The sequence below is a fragment of the Syngnathus floridae genome, chromosome 5 (genome assembly GCF_059516105.1).
Source record: "Syngnathus floridae isolate MCC-2025c chromosome 5, RoL_Sflo_1.0, whole genome shotgun sequence".
NCBI classification, from domain to species: Eukaryota; Metazoa; Chordata; class Actinopteri; order Syngnathiformes; family Syngnathidae; genus Syngnathus; species Syngnathus floridae.
This window is the reverse complement of record NC_142417.1, coordinates 18,270,828-18,293,537: the sequence shown is the minus strand read 5'-3', so window position 1 is coordinate 18,293,537 and position 22,710 is coordinate 18,270,828. Positions and strand designations below refer to the sequence as shown.

Here is a 22,710-nt window from a genome sequence, read left to right as displayed (position 1 = left end):
CAACACATACAAAACAAACACAGATCCAATCTACATTCTACAAAAAAAGCAATACGACTTGTAAATAATGTTGATTACAGAGAACCATCTTACCATCTTTTTGTAAAACTGAATGCACTGAAATACAATGATCTAGTCGATTTTAAAACCATCCAACTCATGTACAAAATAAAAAATAATCAATTACCAAACAGTATCCAGAGGTTGTTTGAGTGGAGGGAAAGTACCTATTATTTAAGAGGAACACTTATGTTTAAAAAAGATTTGGTGAGAACAACTTTAAAGTTGCATTGTATAACAGCTAAAGGTGTGGAATTATGGAACACCAGCAGTGACGAACTAAAGAATTTTAGTACTTTACCTCAGTTTAAAAAAATGTATAAAGGCAAAATACTGATGGGATACCGTAGCATGCTGTGAGGTATTTAAACTGCTTTTGTATTTATCTAAAGGAGGTGTATGTATGTATAAGTGTGTGTATGTATAATATCTATATGTATGCATGTGTGTGTGTGTGTGTGTGTGTGTGTGTGTGTGTGTGTGTATATGTATATATGTGTGTAGTATGTATGTGTATATGTGTATATGTGTATGTATGTATGTGTACATGCATGTATATATGTATGTATCAGGGCTGTGGACTCGGGGACTCGGACTCGGTCATTTTTGCCGGACTCGGACTCGGATTCGGGGACTCGGACTCGGTCGGACTCGGTCATTTTTGCCGGACTCGGACTCGGTGCTGATTTTGACCGAGTCCATCGAGTCCGCCAATAAAAAAAAATACGTTAAATTTTATTTTCATCATGCTGCTGAGAATGCGCGTAGGAATACTGTCCACGGCCCTGCTTACGATCAATGCGGCCACGTTGAGTTGCACTTAGGCTAATGTTTACATTATGTACCAATGTCAAGGATGATTATGTCACCCAGCTTATATCATTATTTTGATTTTGATCTAAATTAGCCTTGAATAAAGACTAAGCAGTCACATGAATTAACAGAAAAAATGGACAGCCGGACTCGGACTTGGACACGGACTCGGTGGTCAAGAGGCCGGACTCGGACTCGGTGCAAAAATCCGACCGAGTCCACAGCCCTGGTATGTATGTGTATGTATATATATATATATATATATACATATATATATATATATACATGTATATATATATGTATATATATATATACATATATACATGTATATATATATATATATATATATATATATATACATGTATATATATATATACATGTATATATATATATATATATATATATATATATATATATATGTATATATATATATATATATACATGTGTGTATATATATATATATATGTATGTATATATATATATATATGAAAAAAAAAAAAAAAAAAACTTTTCCCCACCCCCCGTGGGTGGTCTCTTTTTCCCTTCAAGCTCGGGTCCTCTACCAGAGGCCTGGGAGTTTGAGGGTTCTACGCAGTATCTTTGCTGTTCCTAGTACTGCACTTTTCTGGACTGAGATGTCAGATGTTTTTCCTGGGATCTGTTTCAGCCACTCCTCCAGTTTGGGGGTTACTGCCCCTAGTGCTCCAATGACCACAGGTACCACTGAAGTCTTAACTCTCCAGGTCTTCTCCAGCTCTTCTCTGAGCCCTTGATATTTCTCAAGTTTCTCATGTTCCTTTTTCCTAATGTTACCATCATTTGGGATGGCTATGTCAACCACAACGGCTTTCCTCTGCTCTTTGTCCACCACCACAATGTCCGGTTGGTTCGCCATTACCATTCTGTCTGTCTGGATCTGGAAGTCCCAGAGGATCTTGGCTTGGTCATTCTCTACCACCTTTGGAGGTGTTTCCCACTTGGATCTTGGGACTTCCAGTCCATACTCTGCACAGATGTTCCTGTACACGATTCCAGCTACTTGGTTATGGCACTCCATGTATGCTTTACCTGCCAGCATCTTACACCCTGCAGTTATGTGCTGGATTGTCTCAGGACCTTCTTTGCACAATCTACACCTGGGGTCTTGTCTGGTGTGGTAGATTTGGGCCTCTATTGCTCTGGTGCTCAAGGCCTGTTCTTGTGCAGCCAGGATCAGTGCCTCTGTGTTGTCCTTCAGACCAGCTCTTTCTAGCCATTGGTAGGATTTCTGGATATCAGCTACTTCAGCTATGTTTCGGTGGTACATCCCATGTAGGGGCTTGTCCTCCCATGATGGTCCCTCCAGCACCTCATCTTCCTTTGATGCCCATTGTCTGAGACATTCACTGAGCACGTGATCCGTTGGGGCCTTATCCCTGATGTACTTATGGATCTTGGATGTTTCATCTTGGATAGTGGCTCTCACGCTCGCTAGTCCTCGGCCTCCTTCTTTACGGCTAGTGTACAGTCTCAGGGTGCTGGACTTGGGATGGAACCCTCCATGCATGGTTAGGAGCTTCCGTGTCTTGATATCTGTGGTCTGTATATCTTCCTTTGGCCACCGTATGATTCCTGCAGGGTATCTGATTACTGGTAGGGCGTAGCTGTTAATGGCTAGGGACTTGTTCTTGCCATTGAGCTGACTTCTTAGGACTTGCCTTACTCGATGGAGGTATTTGGCTGTGGCTGCTTTCCTTGTTTCCTCGTCAAGGTTGCCATTTGCCTGTGGAATTCCAAGGTATTTGTAGCTGTCCTCAATGTCTGCTATTGTTCCTTCTGGGAGTGAGACCCCCTCTGTGTGGATTACCTTTCCTCTTTTAGTCACCATGCGGCCACATTTCTCAAGTCCGAATGACATTCCGATGTCAGAGCTGTAGATCCTGGTAGTGTGGATCAGGGAGTCAATGTCCCGCTCGTTCTTAGCGTACAGCTTTATGTCATCCATGTAGAGGAGGTGGCTGATGGTGGCCCCATTCCTGAGTTGGTATCCATAGCCCGTCTTGTTGATTATTTGGCTGAGGGGGTTCAGTCCTATACAGAACAGCATTGGGGACAGAGCGTCTCCTTGGTATATACCACATTTGATGGTCACGTGTGCAAGTGGCTTGCCATTGGCTTCAAGTGTGGTTTTCCACTGTTTCATCGAGTTGGCGATGAAGGTTCTCAGAGTCCCATTGATGTTGTACAGCCTCAAGCATTCAGTGATCCAAGTATGTGGCATTGAGTCATATGCTTTCTTGTAATCAATCCAGGCAGTGCTCAGGTTGGTACGTCTAGTTCTGCAGTCTTGGGTGACTGTTCTATCCACCAGGAGTTGATGTTTTGCTCCTCTGGTATTTTTACCAATCCCTTTCTGAGCAGTGCTCATGTATTGATCCATGTGCCTGCCGATCCTCTCTGATATTATGCCCGACATCAGCTTCCATGTTGTGGAGAGGCAGGTGATTGGCCGGTAGTTGGATGGGACTGTACCCTTTGATGGATCAGGATCGTACGCCCTTGGGTTAGCCATTCAGGGTGAGTCCCATCCCTTAGCAGCTGGTTCATTTGTGCTGCCAGGCGCTCATGGAGAGTTGTAAGTTTCTTGAGCCAGTAGCTGTGGATCATGTCAGGGCCTGGTGCTGTCCAGTTTTTCATTCCTGAGACTCTTCTCTGGATGTCTGCCACTGTGATGGTTACTGGGTTCTGTTCAGGGAGCTTGCTGTGGTCCTTTCTCAAAGCCACCAGCCACTGTGCATCCTTCTTATGTGATGCCTCCCGCTCCCATATATCCTTCCAGTACTGTTCAGTTTCCAGCCTTGGTGGGTCTGCTCTGCTATTATTCCCCTGCCACTGAGCGTACACTTTCGCTGGTTGTGTTGTGAACAACCTGTTTATTCGTCTGGCTTCATTCTCTCTTGTGTACCTCTTTAGGCGGCTGGCCAAGGCTTGGAGTCTTTGTTTGGCAGTTTCGAGTGCTTCAGGTATGGGCATCTGGCTGTATTTCTTGGGAACTTGCTTTTTCATTGCACCTTTCTGGGCCTCTGTCATTTGGCTCACTTCTCTCCGTGCTATCTTGATTTTGGCCTCCAGCCTTCTCTTCCATGGTGGGCACTGTTGTGGTCGCATATGGTCATTCTTCTTGTAGCCAAGCATTTCTAGGATCACTGCTGCTGAGGTGTATATCAGCTCATTGGTTTCAGTGATGGTAGCCGTAGGAATTGTTGTCAATGCTGCATTCACATCCTCTAGGAGACTTTCTGAGGGTACTTCACTTAGCCTCTGCAGTGTGTATCTAGGTTCCCGAGCATTCATTCTCACCGTGATCTTATTCTTCAGGTCAGTTGCTGCCTCGTTCAGCTTGATTGTGCTTATTGGGGTTTCGTCCTCAACCTCTGGACTTTTACATGGATTTAACTCGTCTCTGACCTGGTGCTCTGGTTGGCCTTCGCTATGGCATTTGTGTTGTATCTCATCAATCTCGAGGTGTGATAGCAGGTGCCGTTTATGGATATTGGAACATTGAGCTACTAGTTGCTTGGCCGATAGTGTTGACTGTGGGTATTGAAGTTGCCATTGTTCCCGCATTCTCCGCATGTAACCCCTCTCGCTCGGGTTGCTGGAGTAGTAGCATTCCAACAGATCCTTATTCTCGCATCTCGCCCATTTGTGTCTTGTTCCAGTAGCCCATTTTTCATCAGGGTGCTCTGCTTCCCCAGCACCTGACGCAGACCTTGTTTGTCCGGGCGACGTCTGAGCCGGCATGTCTTTCGTTTCTTGTACTCTCATTATCTCTGAGGTAGGCGGTATCGTTAAGGGTCTTGCCTAAGGACCCACACTGACTGTTGGTAAGGTAATCGCTCATTGCTCATATTGTGCCCCTGCCGGGAATCGAACCCGGGTTTGTAAGTCATGTCACTTACTGATTGAGCTAGTCAGCCGTATATATATATATACATATATATATATATATATATATATATATATATATATACATATATATATATATATATATATATATATATATATATATATATATATATGTATACATGTATATATATATATATATATACATATATATATATACATGTATATATATGTATGTATATGTACGTGTATGTGTGTATATGTGTATGTATATATATGTATATATATATATGTATATCTTTAACATATCTGAAAATGGACAAATCTTGACGGAATCAAGCAAACATGTGGTTACAAGGGTTAGAGGTAGATAAGCCTAGGCTTCCTTCTACTCCCTTTTGAACAAATAAGATTCTTATGATAAAGTGAAAATTTATAACGCAATGTTTTTTTCTTTTCTTTCTTCTCTATTGTACTATGGAGTTATTATTTTCAGTATTTTTTACTTTCTCTTCTTGTATTTCTTTAAATGTTCGAAATAAATAAACAAACAAACAAACAAAGATAGAGTTTATGAAAACTCCTTTCTGGGAGTAATAATTGACCACAGTCTCAGCTGGAAACCGCAAGTCAAACGCATCTGTTCAAAATTGGCAAAGACCCTGTGTACTGTAAAGTCAGACGCTTACTGAACCAGAAAACAATGTACGTACAATTTATACTGCTCGCTGTTTCTTCCTTACATGTCCTATGGTGTTGAGGTATGGGGTACCTCGAAAAAACTAATCAGCAACCATGTTAAGAATTATGATGTATAAAAGGGGTAGGAAAAAACAAGCAATAGCTTCTTCCTTCTCCCTTTTTGAACATGTTGATTTATTTCTCTTATTGGCATAACATAATTATGTGAAAATGTGAAAAAAATTATTTTGTGTTTGGTCGATCTCATGTTTAAAAATAAACTTCAACATTTTTCAACCGATTCAACCCGTTCCAACTTTCAACTGTTCATCTTTTGCCTACCTATTCCACAACTTCCCACTTACCAAAAATTCCACATTTTCAATTTTGAAATTCACGCCAAATTCTCCAAAATTTCATTTTTCATTTCTAAGTTCTACATTTTTCAACTGATTCAACCTGTTCCAACTTCAAACATAGCATTCCCCAAATATTTATTCAGCTTCTTTGCCTTCACACGCAATTTCTCCGGAAATTGGATTTTCTAGTTTTTATTACCGTTCATCTTTTTGAACTACCGTATTTGCCGGTGTACAGGTCGACTCTGTGTATAAGTCGACCCCCTAAAATTCGACGGAAATTTACGATTTTATGATATATCCTTTGTATAAGTCGAGCTCAATTGTTGCATTATATTAAACTTAAAAATTCAATATGCGAAATTTATTGACGAAATGTGTTCAAATTCCGGGAGGCCGTGCGCATGCGGCTGTTTATAAGCACCGCGGAGGAGATCGCGGCCGGCGAGCTCGCGCACGCCGCCCGGCACCAACGGGAGGCCGGAAATAGCTCCAAGCCGAGCGGATCGGCACTTTATAAGCACCCCGGAGGAGATCGCGGCGCCTCATTGGACTTCCAGCGGCCGGCGAGCTCGCGCACCCGCCCGGCACATCCGGGAGGCCGTGCGCACGAGCCAAGTGGCCGAAAATAGCCCCCGCCGAGCGGATCGGCTGTTTATAAGCACCGCGGAGGTGGTCGCGGCGCCTCATTCGACTTCCAGCGGCCGGCGAGCTCGCGCACCCGCCCGGCACATCCGGGAGGCCGTGCGCACGAGCCAAGTGGCCGAAAATAGCCCCCGCCGAGCGGATCGGCTGTTTATAAGCACCGCGGAGGTGGTCGCAGCGCCTCATTCGACTTCCAGCGGCCGGCGAGCTCGCGCACCCGCCCGGCACATCCGGGAGGCCGTGCGCACGAGCCAAGTGGCCGAAAATAGCCCCCGCCGAGCGGATCGGCTGTTTATAAGCACCGCGGAGGTGGTCGCGGCGCCTCATTTGACTTCCAGCGAGCCGCGCACTCGCGCACGCCGCCCGGTTCAAATTTTCTAAGTGCAACGCACAATGAGATGCATGAGAAACGGCCTTGGTTACCATCACATTTGAAGCGATGAATACGAAGTTAAATTTTATGACTCGGTGTATAAGTCGAGGTCGATTTTTTTCGGTCGATTTTGGATCGAAAAAGGTCGACCAATACACCGGCAAATACGGTATTTGAAGAAATTTTACTAGTCTCTGATTTCAAAACTAGTTATTCATCAGTTTGTTGTGTAGCCGTTGACGTCATAATGGCCCTTCAAGGGAAACTATGACTACAATGCGGCCCGCGACACAAATGAGTTTGTCACCCCTGCACAAAACGGACCAATCACGAGAGATAATACACAGGGTATACCACAGGCCGTGACAATTTTTCACGTGTGCGCTTCATGTCATATGCGTCTGTCATATGCGTCTGTCATGTGCGTCTGTCATGTGATGCAATGCAGCCGTTGTCATTTGCAGGATTATGAAATGGTCTTTGCGGAATGTGAGGAGAAAATCATAAGAAGTGCAGCAAGAATATAGTCAAATATAAATAACTCCTCTTGGTTGTAGCTGATAGTTCTAAAATAAACTGATATACCATGTGAAAAAATCCACCTAACATGTCTGGTTTAATACATGATTTTTTTTATTTGAATTTTCCTATGCCATCATTTGTAATTGTGGTTTTTTTCCCATTGCTGTTTCATGCCATTGTCAGACCATGAAATCACTGAAGGTTCGAGTGTCTGTAATCGGCCTGTCTGCGGAAGTTCGGGTGTGTACTATATTGACGAGGGAAACTGGTGGGTCATACCATGTCATCCTGGATGAGAGCCATTTCAAAGAGCTGCTACTGACGCTGCATGTGAAGCCTCCCCCTGCCAGCTCCTCATCTGAATGCTCATTAATACGTATGGGTTAGTATACTGATGTTTACCTTTGTTCATTTTCTATCTTGTCTCTGCTGCAAATGAGAATATGTACAGGGTCCGGCAAAATGATTGGACAAATTTGTAGGTTTAATCAAATGCAAATAAATTAAAGAAACAAAAATGTTTTTTTTGAAAATCATGAAATTTTTTTGAAAATAATAAAATAATGTTATTTTGGTCTTACCGCTGCCACATTTTCTGGAGTTCTGGAAGTGCGAGGTTGGCCAGTTGATTTTGTTTCAATGCTGATCCACTGGCTCTGAAGTTAGTAACCCACAACAAGATCGTGTTTCGAGCAGGTACGGGGTCATGTCTACTAAGTCTGAAGCGTAAACGGAACGCTCGTTGTGTTGCAGCTACAGATTCGTTCTTGATAAACGTTTCCACAATGAAAGCGCGATGCTCACCGGTCCAATTCATGGTAGCAACTTAAAAGAAACAAAATAACATTATTCAAAAAAGAAACGAAAATGAAACGAAATAAAACAAAATGGCATCATATGTACTTTTCGAAAATAAAAAAAAACTTTTTTGTTTCTTTAATTTATTTGCATTTTATTAAACCTACAAATGTGTCAGATCATGTAGTTCTAGCTAAGTCCTTATAGGTCTACGTAGCTAATTACTGATAAGCAGTGAGGACAATTTGTCCAGTATATACATTTGCAATAACTATAATTGTTAAAAGGGACGGCATGTTGGTGCACTGGTTAGCACGTTCACCTCACAGGTCAGAGTGGGGTTTGCATTTTCTCACATTGCCTGCATGGGTTTTCTCTGGGTACTTCGATTTCCTCCCACATTCCACAAACATGCACGGTAGGCCGATTGACCTCTCCAAATTGTCTGTTGGTGTGATTGTGAGTGTGAATGTTTTACCCTGTGGTTGGTTGGCGACCACTTCAGGGTGTACCCCGTCTACCGCCCAAAGACCACTGTGATAGGCTCCAGCACGTCCACAACCCTCATGAGGCGAAGCGGTATATCGTGGAAAATTGGTTCCAAAACCACCCCGTGATAAGTGAAATCTGCAAAGCAGGGTCACCCTCTCATCTGTACATTTTTTGTGTGTCAATAACTGTATATGAAACCATTTAAGTGCATATGTTATTATTAGAACATCAAATAATAGTTTCAAACATGTAAATAATACATTAATAGTATAAATAACATATGGAAAATATTGTATAAATATTGAAAATATAAATATTATACAGTATCTCAAAAGTGAATACACCCCTCTCATTTCTGCAATGTTTTAATTATATCTTGTCATGGGACCACACTGAAGAAATGACACTTTGATCCAATGTTAAGTAGTCACTGTAGCGCAAAGTAAATTTATTGTTACTTCAAAGTAACTCAAAATACAACAATGAATGTGTAAAATGCTGGCAACAAAAGTGAGTACACCCCAACTGAAAATGTCAAAATTGGACCCAAATGTCAATATTTTGTGTGGCCACCCTTATTTTCCAGCACAGCCGTATCCCTTTTAGGCATGGAGTTCACCAGAGCTTCACAGGTCGCCACTGGAATCCTCTTCCATGGTGACATCAAGGAGCTGGTGGATGTTGGAGACCTTGCACTCGTCCACCTTCCGTTTGAGGATGCCCCACAGATGTTTAGGTCTGGGGACATGCTTGGCCAGTGCATCACCTTCACCCTCAGCTTCTTTAGGAAGGCAGTGGTCGTCTTGGAGGTGTGTTTGGGGTCGTTATCGTGTTGGTATACTGCTCCGCGGCCCAGTTTACAGAGGGAGGGGATCATGCTCTGCTTCAGTATTCCACCGTACATGTTGGCATTCATTGTTCCTTCAATGAACTGTAGCTCCCCAGTGCCAGCAGCACTCATACAGCCCCAGACCATGACGCTCCCACCACCATGCTTGACTGTAGGCAAGACACTTGTCTTTGTACTCTTCACCTGGTTGCCGCCACACACGCTGGACAGCGTCTGAACCAAGTATGTTTATCTTGGTCTCATCAGACCACAGGACATGGTTCCAGTAACCCAGTAATCCTTAGTCTGCTTGTCCTCAGCAAACCTTTTGCGAGATTCCTTGTCCATCTTTTTTAAAAGAGGCTTTTTTCCTGGGACGACAGCCATGCAGACCAATTGAATGCAGTGTGTGGCGTATGGTCTGAGCACTGACATACTGAACCCCCACCCCTTCAACCTCTACAGCAATGCTGGCAGCACTCATACGCCTATTTTCCAAAGCCAACCTCTTAATGTGACACTGAGCGCGTGCACTCAACTTCTTTGGTCGACCATGCCGAGGCCTGTTTTGAATGGAACTTGTCCTCTTAAACCGCTGTATGGTCCACCGTGCTACAGCTCAGTTTCAGGGTGTTGGCAATCTTCTTGTAGCCTCGGCCATCTTTATGTAGAGCAATAATTATTTTTTTTAAATCCTCAGAGAGTTCTTTGCCATGAGGTGCCATGTTGAACTTCCTGCGACCAGTATGACAGTGAAAATACCTAATTTAATACACCTACTAGTCGCATTACACAGGGAGGAAAAATGCCTAATTGGTTCCAATTTTGGCTTATTTTGAGATTTTCAGTTGGGGTGTACTCACTTTTGTCGCCAGCATTTTACACATTCATTGTTGTATTTTGAGTTACTTTGAAGTAACAATACATTTACTTTGCTATCCAAGCTCTACAGTGACTACTTAACATTGGATCAAAGTGTCATTTCTTCAGTGTTGTCCCATGACAAGATATAAATAAAACATTGCAGAAATGAGAGGGGTGTACTCACTTTTGTGAGATACTGTACGTGTGTGGGTGTGCAACATACAGTATGTAGACGTGACGTTCTGTTGTTCACCTTGGTTAAACAGTGACTTCTAGTGGGCCCAAGTTACCATAGCAGCACTACGCACATTTTGTAGCTGTAATGTAGATGTAGCGAAAGTATACATACTGTAAATATCATTTTAGGACTCTTTTATTATGATAACCATTTTTTATAACAAGGTACAATACTGTAAACATGTTTTCAGAAGTCTTTTATTATAACAACTTCTTTTATAACAAAGTACAACACTGCAAATATGTTTTTAGAACTCTTATTATAACAACTTTTTTTTGGCTGGAAAAAATCCGCGATGCAGGGAAGCCGCGATAAATGAACCGTGAAGTAGCGAGGGATCACTGTAATCCTTTAATCCTGTTACTGAAAATACACACAGGGAATTTCAAGTATTTATATTCAGTGTGTTTACAGTATTTTCTGTACACATTAAAACAGTCCACCACCATTTCCCTGGACTTCGTGGTGTTTAGGTGCACGTGGTTGGAGCCACACCATCGCCGAAGCACCGGACCAGGCCCCTGTACTCCTCTTCCTGTCCACCTCTAATACAGCCAACAATGGTAGTGTCGTTCCCAAACTTCTGGATGGATACAGGAATCACATGAGCCCATTCGCAAGCTGATTCTGCCTCCTCAATTGCAAACATCATCTCCCTTTCCCCATACCTGGACCAGAGTTTGGACTGCACTGTTCACCCAACTTTGTTCAGTTTGATGTTGCAGTCCTCTATGGTCTTTGCCAGGTCCATCTGTTGCTGCTTATCCAATGTCACTTCTTCCAGTTCACCCAGTAGGCCGAGTTCATAGCTGTCATTGATTCTGCCTCCTCAATTGCAAACATCAGCTCACTTTCCCCATACCTGGACCAGAGGTTGGGCTGCACTGTTCACCTAACTTTGTTCAGGCTGATGTTGCAGTCCTCTATGGTCTTTGCCAGGTCCATCTGTTTCTGCTTATCCAATGTCACTTCTTCCAGTTCAGCCAGTAGGTTCATAGCTGTCATTGGTACGGTTAACATCCCGTGCAAGTGAACTGAGAACTTGTCAGGTGTCCAACAGCTCTGTTTTTTAAGTTGGCCTGCTTGGAGAAAGCAATTTTAGCTGAGGTTCTCTCCTGCTTCAGCTGCTTGATTGTTTTACCACTGGGTTCTTCCGGCATACTAGCAGTTGTTCTTTGCGTTGACTGCGTTGACTTAAGGCCGTTTATCCTTTGTCTTTGCTGCCACACTGGTGATCAACTGTCAAGTTGTCCTGATTTTCCTTAGTTCTTTGCCCAAACTTGAAAAAGGGCCTTGGTCTTTTGAATGCAAAAACAACTCAGATCTTGCTCTTTTCTTTTTCCTTTTGCAGTTTATTGCACAATTAATGAGAGGGTGATTAGTTAGGTTGATAACCAGTTGTGTGTGACCAAGAACTGAGGAGTCGCTTTGTGTTTCTTGTCTTTGCATTCTCTGTTTAAGTTTTCTTTCTTTCCCTTCCCTTCTTTGTTACCCAGCTCTTATACTGGTCTCTAGGCAATATGGCCGTTCCCTGGCACCTGACAGGAGGTTTGGTGAATAGTGATGTGGCTGTTTTTTTTTTCTGCCCCCTGCAGGTCTGGAGGGGAACTAGTGGATATTTTGTCTGAATGATCTCTGAATCTGTTATTTGATGGGACAGTGGCTCCAACCACCTGTACTTAAACACCGTCAAGTCCAGGAAAATAGCGGTGGACTTCAGGAGGCCCAGGCCTCGTCCTGAGCCAGTGACTATCAATGGAGACTGTGTGGAGATAGTGCAGACCTGTAAATATCTTGGAGTGTTGCTGGATGACAAACTTGACTGGTCTGCGCATGTGGACGCTTTGTGCAAGAAAGGGCAATGTACTGTACTTCCTCAGGCCCCAAGCCAGTCGTTTAAAATCCGAGCCAGAGCACCACATTGGGTACTTAAGTCTTAAAAATAAAAAATAATTTGATATGATGTTAATGATGACGACATCTTGATGAACTGAATATTTGTTTAACATTATCATTTAATCTTTTTCCTTTCTTTAATCAGGGTTCCCCCAGCATACCTTTAGCTCTTTGACTGATCAGAACGCCAAACCCTCTTTCAGCATGGCGTAAGTAAACCACTTGAAACAAGATAATACAAGAGAGCATGTACTGTACCCATCAAAACACATTAATTTATTGCCCCCAAAACTATAACTATGTTCTAATTCAGGGTCTGACTTTGTGTAGTTAACGAACCTTTTCACCAGAATTTAAAATCTTGTAATGTCAGTTGTTTGTCTTACAGTCTGTTAGATGGTACCAATGATCGAGGTCTCTCTTTGGGAGGGTATCTGTGTCCGCAGTGCCATGCAAAGTACTTGGAGCTTCCAGTGGAATGTAAAGTCTGTGGTATGTCTGGCTGAAGCTATGTGTTATTAGGTTACATGATTTCAATTTTATAATGACGAGACAGTAAGAATGCTAATGTTAATGCTAAGGCTGCATGCTGCTTTTGCATTATAAAATCGCAGTGTCCAATATCATTTTCAGTGATAATAACGGCTTGTTATGTGTCTGTTGGCAGGCAGCATTGGGACACATGCTGCCTTTGATGGTTGTCATTACTGCTTCCTTTATTGCCATCACTAGTAACCTTAGTGGTAGTCATCAGTAAAAGAAGACTGTGGCGCTTGCGCCCAGTTTGGTCATGGACTGTACTGGGTAAAATTCCAAACTCCACCAATTTTAGGATGTTTGACTTTAGTGATTCCACTATAGCCACGTATATATTGCTTTAAATATGTTTAGGCTTAAAAGAAGCTCATTATTTTTATGTCATGTTATTTTGTCTCCAAGGTTTGACTCTTGTGTCAGCCCCACACCTCGCCAGATCCTTTCACCACCTCTTTCCTCTACATGTCTTCATTGAAACACCAGTCGAAAACACCCCAGAAAAAAGGTTAGTTACAAATTGTTAGTGCCACAATTAATACCGGTATTTCTATTCACCCTCTCTGAGAAGCTGTGTATGTTGTTCCCAAAGTCCAACACTGAGGCTTTGTCTGGTACTGTTCGGTTATTCGGTGTGAACCAAAATAGGAGTGCTGGGATGCGCTCTAGAGCAGCGGTCCCCAACCTTTTTTGTGCCACGGACCGGTTACATGTCAGACAGTTTCACGGACCGGCCTTTATATAAATAAATAAATAAATACATTTATTGGAAATATATAAATACGATGAAATGCTCAAACATGATCAATAAAGATTCTTGAATCTTGAATTAAAACGATACGACTGGCATAAAAAGAAGTACAAACCCCATAAAAATAAAACTCACCATTAAGTATCTGCTCCGTAGCTTTGTTTTGGCTGCTGTAAAATCCCGCTTCATAAAAATAGGATGTTGGAAAGGGAAGCAGGGTTTTCAGTGCTTTTGTGGCGATCTCTGGATATTCTGCCTTGATTTTAATCCATCTTTCTTTTTCTTGGAAGTTGTAGCCTCTTCTTCTGTCTCCACATTGGGCCTTTTCCTCTTTCCAAAGATGTTTTCCAAACATTTCTTTTTCGTACTCATTTTTGCTAGCTTCGCGGGCTCGACTGGGGTAACATGTCACGTGACCGGGACGAGCGTTTTGACCTGAATTAACCTTTGTCAAGAAGCACAGATGCACCGACAGATGTAATTGGGAGAGAATCCCCAATTTTTTTACATTTTTCAAACTAAATTCATACTTAGTTTTGCTAGCTTTGTGAGCTCGACTGAGGAAACATGTTACGTGACCAGGATGAGCGTCTTGACCTGAATTAATTGATCATTGATAAAAAAAATATATATACACATATATTTTTTTTCTGTGTAGCTCGGTACCAAATGACCCGTGGACCGGTCTGCGGCCCGGTGATTGGGGACCGCTACTCTAGAGCTCCTTTTCCATTGTATCTGTTCTACCCCAAAACAGCCTAGTTCTGCCCTGCGTAGTTGCTTCTTCATTACACTGTTTTGGGGCCATGCGGTTACTACCGTAATTTTCGGACTATAAGTCGCTCCGGAGTAGAAGTCGCACCAGCCATAAATTGCCCCAAAAAGTGAAAAAAAAACATATAAGTCGCTCCGGAGTATAATTCGCATTTTGGGGGGCAATTTATTCGACAAAATCCCACACCAAGAACAGTCATGAACGAGCGTTTAACAACAAGCTAAACGATAGCAACAACAGGCTAAACGATAGGTATGCTAACGTGACAAACACAAACAAAGAGCTGAGAACGGGCCTGACGTAACATATAGAGTTATTAAAGAGAACTATTACATAAATAACACGTTTATAAAACCATCGGTGTCACTCCGATTCATTAAATCCATCGATCATTCTTTGTCAACAATGGGTGCGCGCGGCTGACGGCGCTTACACTTCAAAATATTCCACAGGCCCTTATAACGATATATAAATTATATTTCGAATAACTATTATATAAGCAATATTATCAAACCATCTGTGCACTTTAAATCATTAAATCCATCGATCAAATTCCTCGTCCTTTGTCAACAACGCCGCGCGTGCGTCCTGACGTCAGCCTCGTCGTTATTCCACAGATCTACTATATAACTATATCGTAGCGTTAACAAAGTACAAGGAAAGACGTAGGTTGGGTAAACGGCTCTTTATTTAACAAAACAAACTTCCCAGCGTGTGACGGCGTGGACTTCCAGCCACCGATGTGGAAGAGAGCTCCATACAATAGGACCGGGCGTGCGTAAAAGCCATGTCTGAGCCCCATGCACCGTCCACGGACAGCCACCCGGCCGAGCGCCGGCCCCCGACTTCGATCCACGGAGGTGAACAAGAGCTCAGTAGAGTAGGACCGGGCGTCCGTAAAAGCCATAATAGTTTTTCAAACCTTCTATGTCACTCCAAATCCTTAATTCCTTCAATCTCTGTGTCCTCCTGTCACTGAGAAACAAAGCCGCTAATGATGCTGGTAGTACGTACGTGCGTACGTTTGTCCTTTATGTAAACAATCGCCGCGCCGTTCCGCGCCGCGCCGTGCCACTGACGTCTCTTGAAATTCAAATTACAGTAATGCTTTGGTACATCACGGTTTTCCAAACTTTCTTTCTGCTGCTCGATTACTGTTTTCGGCTGCATATTTTACAACTTGAAGTTTGTTACCTGCAAAATATGAGTTTCTTTTTGGTGCCATTTTTCTTAAGCCCTTCCCATTTAGAGCCCCCTTATCCAGTTTCGTCTGAAAATATTTTTTTTTTCAGATGTAGTTTTTTTGTTTTATTTGGTTGTTTCATCAAAGTCAAAGTCTGCTTTATTGTCGATTTCTTCATATGCCAAGACACACAGAGATCGAAATTACGTTCCCACTATCCCACGGTGACAAGACATAGTACACAATATGCATACAAGTAAACAACACAAAAACAACCAAGAAGGCACAAACAATGAATAAATAAGGGTGGTGAATAAATAATAAATAAACAAATAACATAATAAATATGAGGAGCAAAAATGGAGCAAGTGTGCATACAGCAGACAGTGGACTTGGATATGGCGCTTTAAAGTGTTAATTGCTTTATTTGATTTTTTCTCTATTTTTTTATGTTTTGAATATGTTCAAGATAAAGATATAAAAGCATGTGAAGTGATCAACTATACTAAAAACATGTGAAGTGGTCAACTATACTTGTTAGTGATTTGTTAATGATCAAGTAAAAATTTGAGAAAAAAAAACATATACAAGTCACTCCTGAGTATAAGTCGCCCCCCCCTCAAACTATGAAAAAAAACGCGACTTATAGTCCGAACATTACGGTACATTGGTTACTGTTCCTGTGAATGAAACAAGTGAAGCTTGTGGTAAAGACTTTTGCAAGCCGTATGTACTTTGCCATGTCCATATTGAGCAAAGCAAACGAGAGTGAGTTTCCTCTTACCAATAAATGTACAAATTACCAATGAACAATACTAATTAAGCTCAATGTAAATCAACAACATTTTGCATTTTGCAATTTTGTGAATACCCTGGACATGAGCTCATAGTTTCCTTATTTAAGACTTTTGCAGAAATCTCTGCAAATACATTTCCATATTGTCATTAGACTGTCGGGTGTTGTGTATAGAATGTTGAGAAAACAAATTAATTTACCGTATTGGCCAGAATATAAGACGGCCCCGATTATAAGACGACCCCCTCTTTTTCAAGACTCAAGTTTGAAAAAAGACTTTTTGAACACAAAATTTTATTTTTATACAGAAAATAATTACATCTGAAACAAATGATTATAACAATGTATTCGAGAGAAAAAGCATGTTATTTTGCCTCATTCAAATCATGCAAAAACTGTCTATCACATCTTAATATCTGAACATTTAAATATGTTTTAAAGTGAAATCACATTTGTAAATGAATGGCTTCTGGTTTTTGAAATGTAAATAAGCCAATCTACTGTGATAAAACAACAAAATTGCAATAACTGCATTAACCATCAAAGTGAAGTCTAACTGTCGTCTTGAAACAAATCTGAATAAGGAAAAACATTGCTGTTAGAGATTTGCTCACTCCAACTTATTTTGCAAGAACCACACGGGAGACAAGTAAGTCCTTTTAGACACCTGCAGGTGGAGAGTCCATTCGTCGCTGTGCGTGCAGCGATGTTCGAATGGAGGTCTGAAATCTCCTTCCTGCAAGAGGATATTTATTAAGAGAAACAGAGTGGGGGTATGAGTGGGCTGAATAGAAAGCCCTTGTCCTCTAGTCTAAACATCTCAGGGGATGTTTTACGACCTTGTGATAAGGAGGACAAGGTAAGGTATTTATTACCTGTTGCATTCCAACATAATCCTATGATAAAGATAACCTGGAAAACACTAACAATTGCAATAAAATAATGCAAACTGCTACCGCTATTGTTGGGGAGCCTGAGGACTGTATAGGGGGTTGGCTTGGATGGTTATGCTCATTTCGCCCCCCGGGTGTTGGTCAGAACACAGGAGGGAAGACGTGGTTCCATTTTGATTGCTCTATTGGCAAGAAAAATAATAATAAATAACATAAATGAAATACTCTCGGCAACACACCAAACATAAGTCATCAATCGAGACAACAAAATACATTTACTGGCGACCGTTAGTCGCCGTGCCGCTGCGTAACGGCTACATGTCCGATGCGAGGCAAACTTAAAGGAGCGCGCCGGAGCTGTCAATCAAACGGCGCGCACATGAAGCAAACCGCGATCGGACAAACGGCACAACAGTGTAGAGTAGTAACAATGAAATGCATTTACTCAATTTGTGTCAAAGACGCGCACGATCACAGCAACATAGTCAGTCGATACCAGCAACCTTTAATTTACCGCTGCGCACAAGTGAAAATCGGTATAATGTCTCAACCCCGAATATAAGACGACCCCCACTTTTTCAGTCTTATTTCAGTGCAAAAAACATCGTCTTATATTCGGGCCAAAACGGTAATCCTTAAAGCTGTAAACGAACAAAATGTGGATAGTGCTTTTGACCCACTGTGTATGCACACTAATCGGGATAATGAAATACCTGAAATACTGTAGTCCCATGGAACTCCACTGTGTGCAGAATTATTAGGCAAGTGAGTATTTTGCCTGTATGATCATTTTTTATGAATATTTTCCAACTTCATGCTGTATAAGCTTGAGCGTTTACTCAATACAAGCATAACAAAGTGATGTGTATTTGTGTTATGAGGGATGGTGGGGCAGCAGCAAATCAACACCCTATATCACCGTGTGCATAGTTATTACGCAGCTTGTTTTCCTCAAGTAAAATGGGACAAAAAATAGATAAAGTGACTGAAAAATCAAAAATTGTAAAATGTCTTTTAGAGGGATGCAGCACTCTTGAAGTTGCTAAGATATTGGGGTGTGATCACAGACCCATTAAACGTTTCAATGCAAATAGTCAACAATGTAGCAAGAAACGTATTAAGGAAAAAAAAGACGCAAATTAACTGCCAAAAATTTGCAAAGACTCAAACATGAAGCTACCAGGAACCCACCAACCTCCAGTTCTACCATATTCCACAACTGCAATCTACCTGGAGTGCCCAGAAGTACCAGGTGTTAAGTGCTCAGAGACATGGCCAAGATACGGAAGGCTTGACACCTGACCACCATTGAACAAGACATGCATGTTTAAACGTCAAGACTGGGCCAGGAAATATCAGAAGACACATTTTACAAAGAGCTTATCGACTGATGAAATGCGTGAATCTTGATAGACCACCTGGACACGTGGCTGGATCAGTAACGGCCACAGAGCTCCACTTCAAATCAGACGGCAGCAAGGTGGAGGCGGGGCACTGGTATTGGCTGGTATTATTTAAGATGAGTTGGTTGGACCTTTTTGAGTTAAAGGTGGACTTAAAATTAACTCTAAAATTAAAACAAAAATTAATTCAAATTAACTAACTGCCAGTTTTCTAAAGACACTTTCTTCAAGCAGTGGTACGGTAAAAGTGGGATGGTAAAAGTTTTTTTCCTTTCAAGAAGACCTTGATTTTTATGCAGGACAATACTCCATCACATGCATCAAAGTACTCCACTGTGTGGCTTGCCAGTAAAGGCCTTAAAGATGATAGAATAATGGTGTGGCCCCCTTCTTCACCTGACCTAAATTCTATTGAGAACTTGTGGGCCCTTCCTAAATGTCTGGGAGGCTTTGCTGCACAAAAAGTTCATCTTCAACAGATCAAGAAGCTGGCAAACTCCATGAATGGATGTCTTATAACTGTTATTAAAAAAAAGGATATAGCGGTCACTAAATTTTGAGTTGTTTGTTTTTTATTCTCACTTTAACAAATGAATAGAAACCGAATAGGGAAAATATCTGATTTTACTTTAGTTGCGTAACAATTGTGCGCACACAGGAATTTTCCCAAGATAGACAAAATCTCACTTTGACTCTCTTAAATATTCAAGATAGACAAAATCTCACTTTGACTCTCTTAAATATTCAAGTTTAAGGTTTATCAAGATTTTGGTTGACCGAGAGCACTGTCGTTGAAAAACAAAGTTAATCCTCAAAAATACAATTTGCATACTAATTCTGCCCACAGTGAAATAGTTACCAGAAAATTCAAATTCTTTGAAAATTTAGCCTTAATTGTTCTTTTTGAACAAGAACATTTGGGGCGGAGGAAATCATCTTCCACATACGTATGTCTTTTGATTATTATATTTGATGCATCTGGTTACAATGCCTCAAAATAAATTTTCCCACAGTAATTCATAGTACAGTATTTTCCGCACCATAAGGCACACTTAAAAGGCTATAATTTTCTCAAAAACCTTAAGGTGCGCCTTGTAATAAGGTGCGCCTTTTGCGTAGGCCCAATTCCAAAATCTATATGATGCTTTGGTTATTGTGAACATGGTGGTGATGTGTGATGTTCAGTTGTCGTTTGTAGATAATGTATCTTTGTTGTATATTAAACTGTCTTGTTAATATTGTACAGCTTGCATATTTTCTAAAATATACACATTTGGTAAAATATACTTTTGTAAATATTTGTGATTGTACTGTATGCATGTGGGTTAGGGGCGGCTCCTGGGGACTGAAAAGAGAGCTGGGCCTTTTACCACCCCAGCGTCGGGGGCTGGAGCTTGCACCCCCACCAGCTCAGTGGCCTAATAGTAGAGTGTCCGCCCTGAGACTGGAGGGTTGTGGATTCAAACCCCGGCCGGGTCATACCAAAGACTATAAAAATGGGACCCATTGCCTCCCTGCTTGGCACTCAGCATTAAGGGTTGGAATTGGGGGGTTAGATCACCAAATGATTCTCGAGCGCGGCATCGCTGCTGCTCACTGCTCCCCTCTCCCCCAGGGGATGGATCAAAATCACATGGGGATGGGTTAAATGAAGAGGACAAATTTCACCACACCCAGATGTGTGTGTGACGAGGATCAGTGTGACTTTGGGACTTTGACTTTGACCTGTACCCTAAATTTCTCGGAACAAAACAACTAAAGCCATTTCCAAACCCGCTCCGAGGGAGTACCTCTGATGTCAAACTCTAGCGCCGCATGAAGGCGGCGGGTCAAAGCCTTCGGGGACCCCTGCAACCTAATTGGGGGAAACTTCGGAGCAGCAAGGCTAGTGTGGGTGCGGTGTTGCGTTGCGGCAGTGCTGAGAAGTCGCACACAGGATCGCGAAGCCCTCGGTTGAACCTGAGGCGTCCGATCTGTGCAGCCGCTTGGAACATGCTCTCACTCAAGGAAGACTCCGACGTGCCTTACTTGTCTGCAGAACTCTGCAGGTTGTGCATTGTGGTGGCGGCCTTCTCTGAGGTGAGGCGGCCTCGTTCGGCCAAAACCAGAGTGGGTGGTTACATCTACTACTGGTCGGACCGGAGCGACGGCCAGCACCTCCAGGGGTTGGCCTTGGTGGTGGCCGAGTGGTCTTGCAGGTGAAGGAAGTTACGCCGGTCTCGGAGCATAATATGCGACTGCACCTCGCTCACTCGTTGGGCATGGTGTCGTTCGTCGCAGTACAAGCTCCCACCAGGGTGTGTGAACATAGGAAGCCTTCTATGCCGAGCTCAACTCGGCAGTTGTTAGGGTTGATAGATTAGTTTGATTCTATGCTTATGTTGGAATGTAACCTGTAATAATTAACCAAACGTATCCTGTCTTAACAAAGTAGTAGAACAAAGTGCTAAGATCCTTTGAACTGATTGACCAGCTGCAGAGGAAGCAATCTAAGTTGTTCTGTTTCCCCCGACGTTGTAAAGTACCCCCTGCTATGCTTTGACCAGAGGCCAGGGGTTCACCTCCACCCTGACCACTCTCACCCCACCCTGCCTTCTCTCAATAAATACTCTCTTGCAAGAATCCAAAGTCAGACTTCATTCGATCATCGCTGTATGCACAGTATCGAACAAGCTCTCCACTTGCAAGTGTTCAAAAGGTATACTGTCTCCCGTGTGGTTCTTGCAAAATAAGTTAGAGTGAGCACCACTCTAACAGTGATGAATCTGATTGTCCTTGGGGACTTCAATGCTGTCACAGGCACCTCGAGGAGTGGTTCAGGGGCGGGCATCTGTCCTCATGGCTCTGGAACATTCCCCGACAGGGAACGCGACACCAACTCCTCCCTGATGCTGGGCTGGGGGATGGTGGTGTTGGACTTGACATTCTAATACCACACCACGAAGGAGATCGACCACATTAATGGGTCGATGGTCCCTGCTGCGGGCCTGTCAGGTGTTCCGGGGTGCTCAGTTCTTCGATAATGACCACCGGCTCCTCGTTGCTATGCTACAGCTTCGTCTCAAAGCCCCGAGAAGGGCGGTGCTTGGCCAAGTAAGGCCGAACGACGGCCGGCTATGGGAGCCTGACTTGGCTGCGGCATACGTTGCGAGTCTGGCTGGGAGGCTTGGGGGGCTGGGCTCCCCGGGGGATCCACAGGTGCTGTGGGAGGGGTTCAGAGTCAATCCTGGGGCCGCGAAGCTCAGTGGTGCGGATGGTACAGTCCTGCCAAAGAGGACAGACTGAAGCGCTGGGTCGAGTATTTTCAGGGGTTGTATCGAGTCGACGCCCCCAGCCGCGAGATATCCACAGATGGTATCCAGGCCACAGCGCCTTTCCCCTCCCATCAGCACTGATGTGCCCAGCCTCAAGGAAGTCCAAAAAGCCCTGGGCCAGCTGGGGGATGGAAGGGTGCCGGGGAACTGCAGTGTCTACTCGGAGATGCTCAAGGCAGGGTGGAAGTCCGCCCTCGAAGGGTTGCACTCCCTGCTCTGCTCTGTGTGGAGCTCGGGTGTCGTTCCAACCGACCGGAAATGTTGAAGGGGAAGTGCGACATCCGGGAACTATCGGGGGGTTACCCTTCTCTCAGTGGCTTGCAAAGTCTTCGCCCATGTACTTCTGAACAGGATGCGCCACCACTTAGAGCACCAGCGACCTGAGCAATCCGGCTTCACGCCAAAGAGATCCATCGTCAACCGTATCCTCGCTCTTTGCGTCCTGACAGAGCGCCCCTGAGGATTCGATAGAAAGCTGCCAGCAGCCTATATCAACTTCAAGAAGGCGTTCGACTCGGTTAGTTGAGATGCCCTGTGGAGACTCCTAGAGCTCTGGGGGATCCCGTCTGCTTCACCTTGGCTCTGTATTCCGGTACTGAGAGTGTT

At 43.1% G+C, this 22,710-nt stretch overlaps 1 protein-coding gene across 3 annotated transcripts in view; it reads left to right on the top strand.

The window, feature by feature from the left end:
- gtf2h2 (general transcription factor IIH, polypeptide 2) overlaps nucleotides 1-22,710 on the top strand; it is a 78,564-nt gene that overhangs the window by 45,508 nt on the left and 10,346 nt on the right. For all 3 annotated transcript variants that reach the window (XM_088374959.1, XM_088374958.1, XM_088374957.1), the window contains exons 10-13: nucleotides 7,522-7,720; nucleotides 12,601-12,664; nucleotides 12,844-12,947; nucleotides 13,395-13,497. In XM_088374959.1, the coding sequence (XP_088231085.1) occupies nucleotides 7,522-7,720; nucleotides 12,601-12,664; nucleotides 12,844-12,947; nucleotides 13,395-13,497 (470 nt within the window). The remainder of the gene's footprint in view (nucleotides 1-7,521; nucleotides 7,721-12,600; nucleotides 12,665-12,843; nucleotides 12,948-13,394; nucleotides 13,498-22,710) is intronic.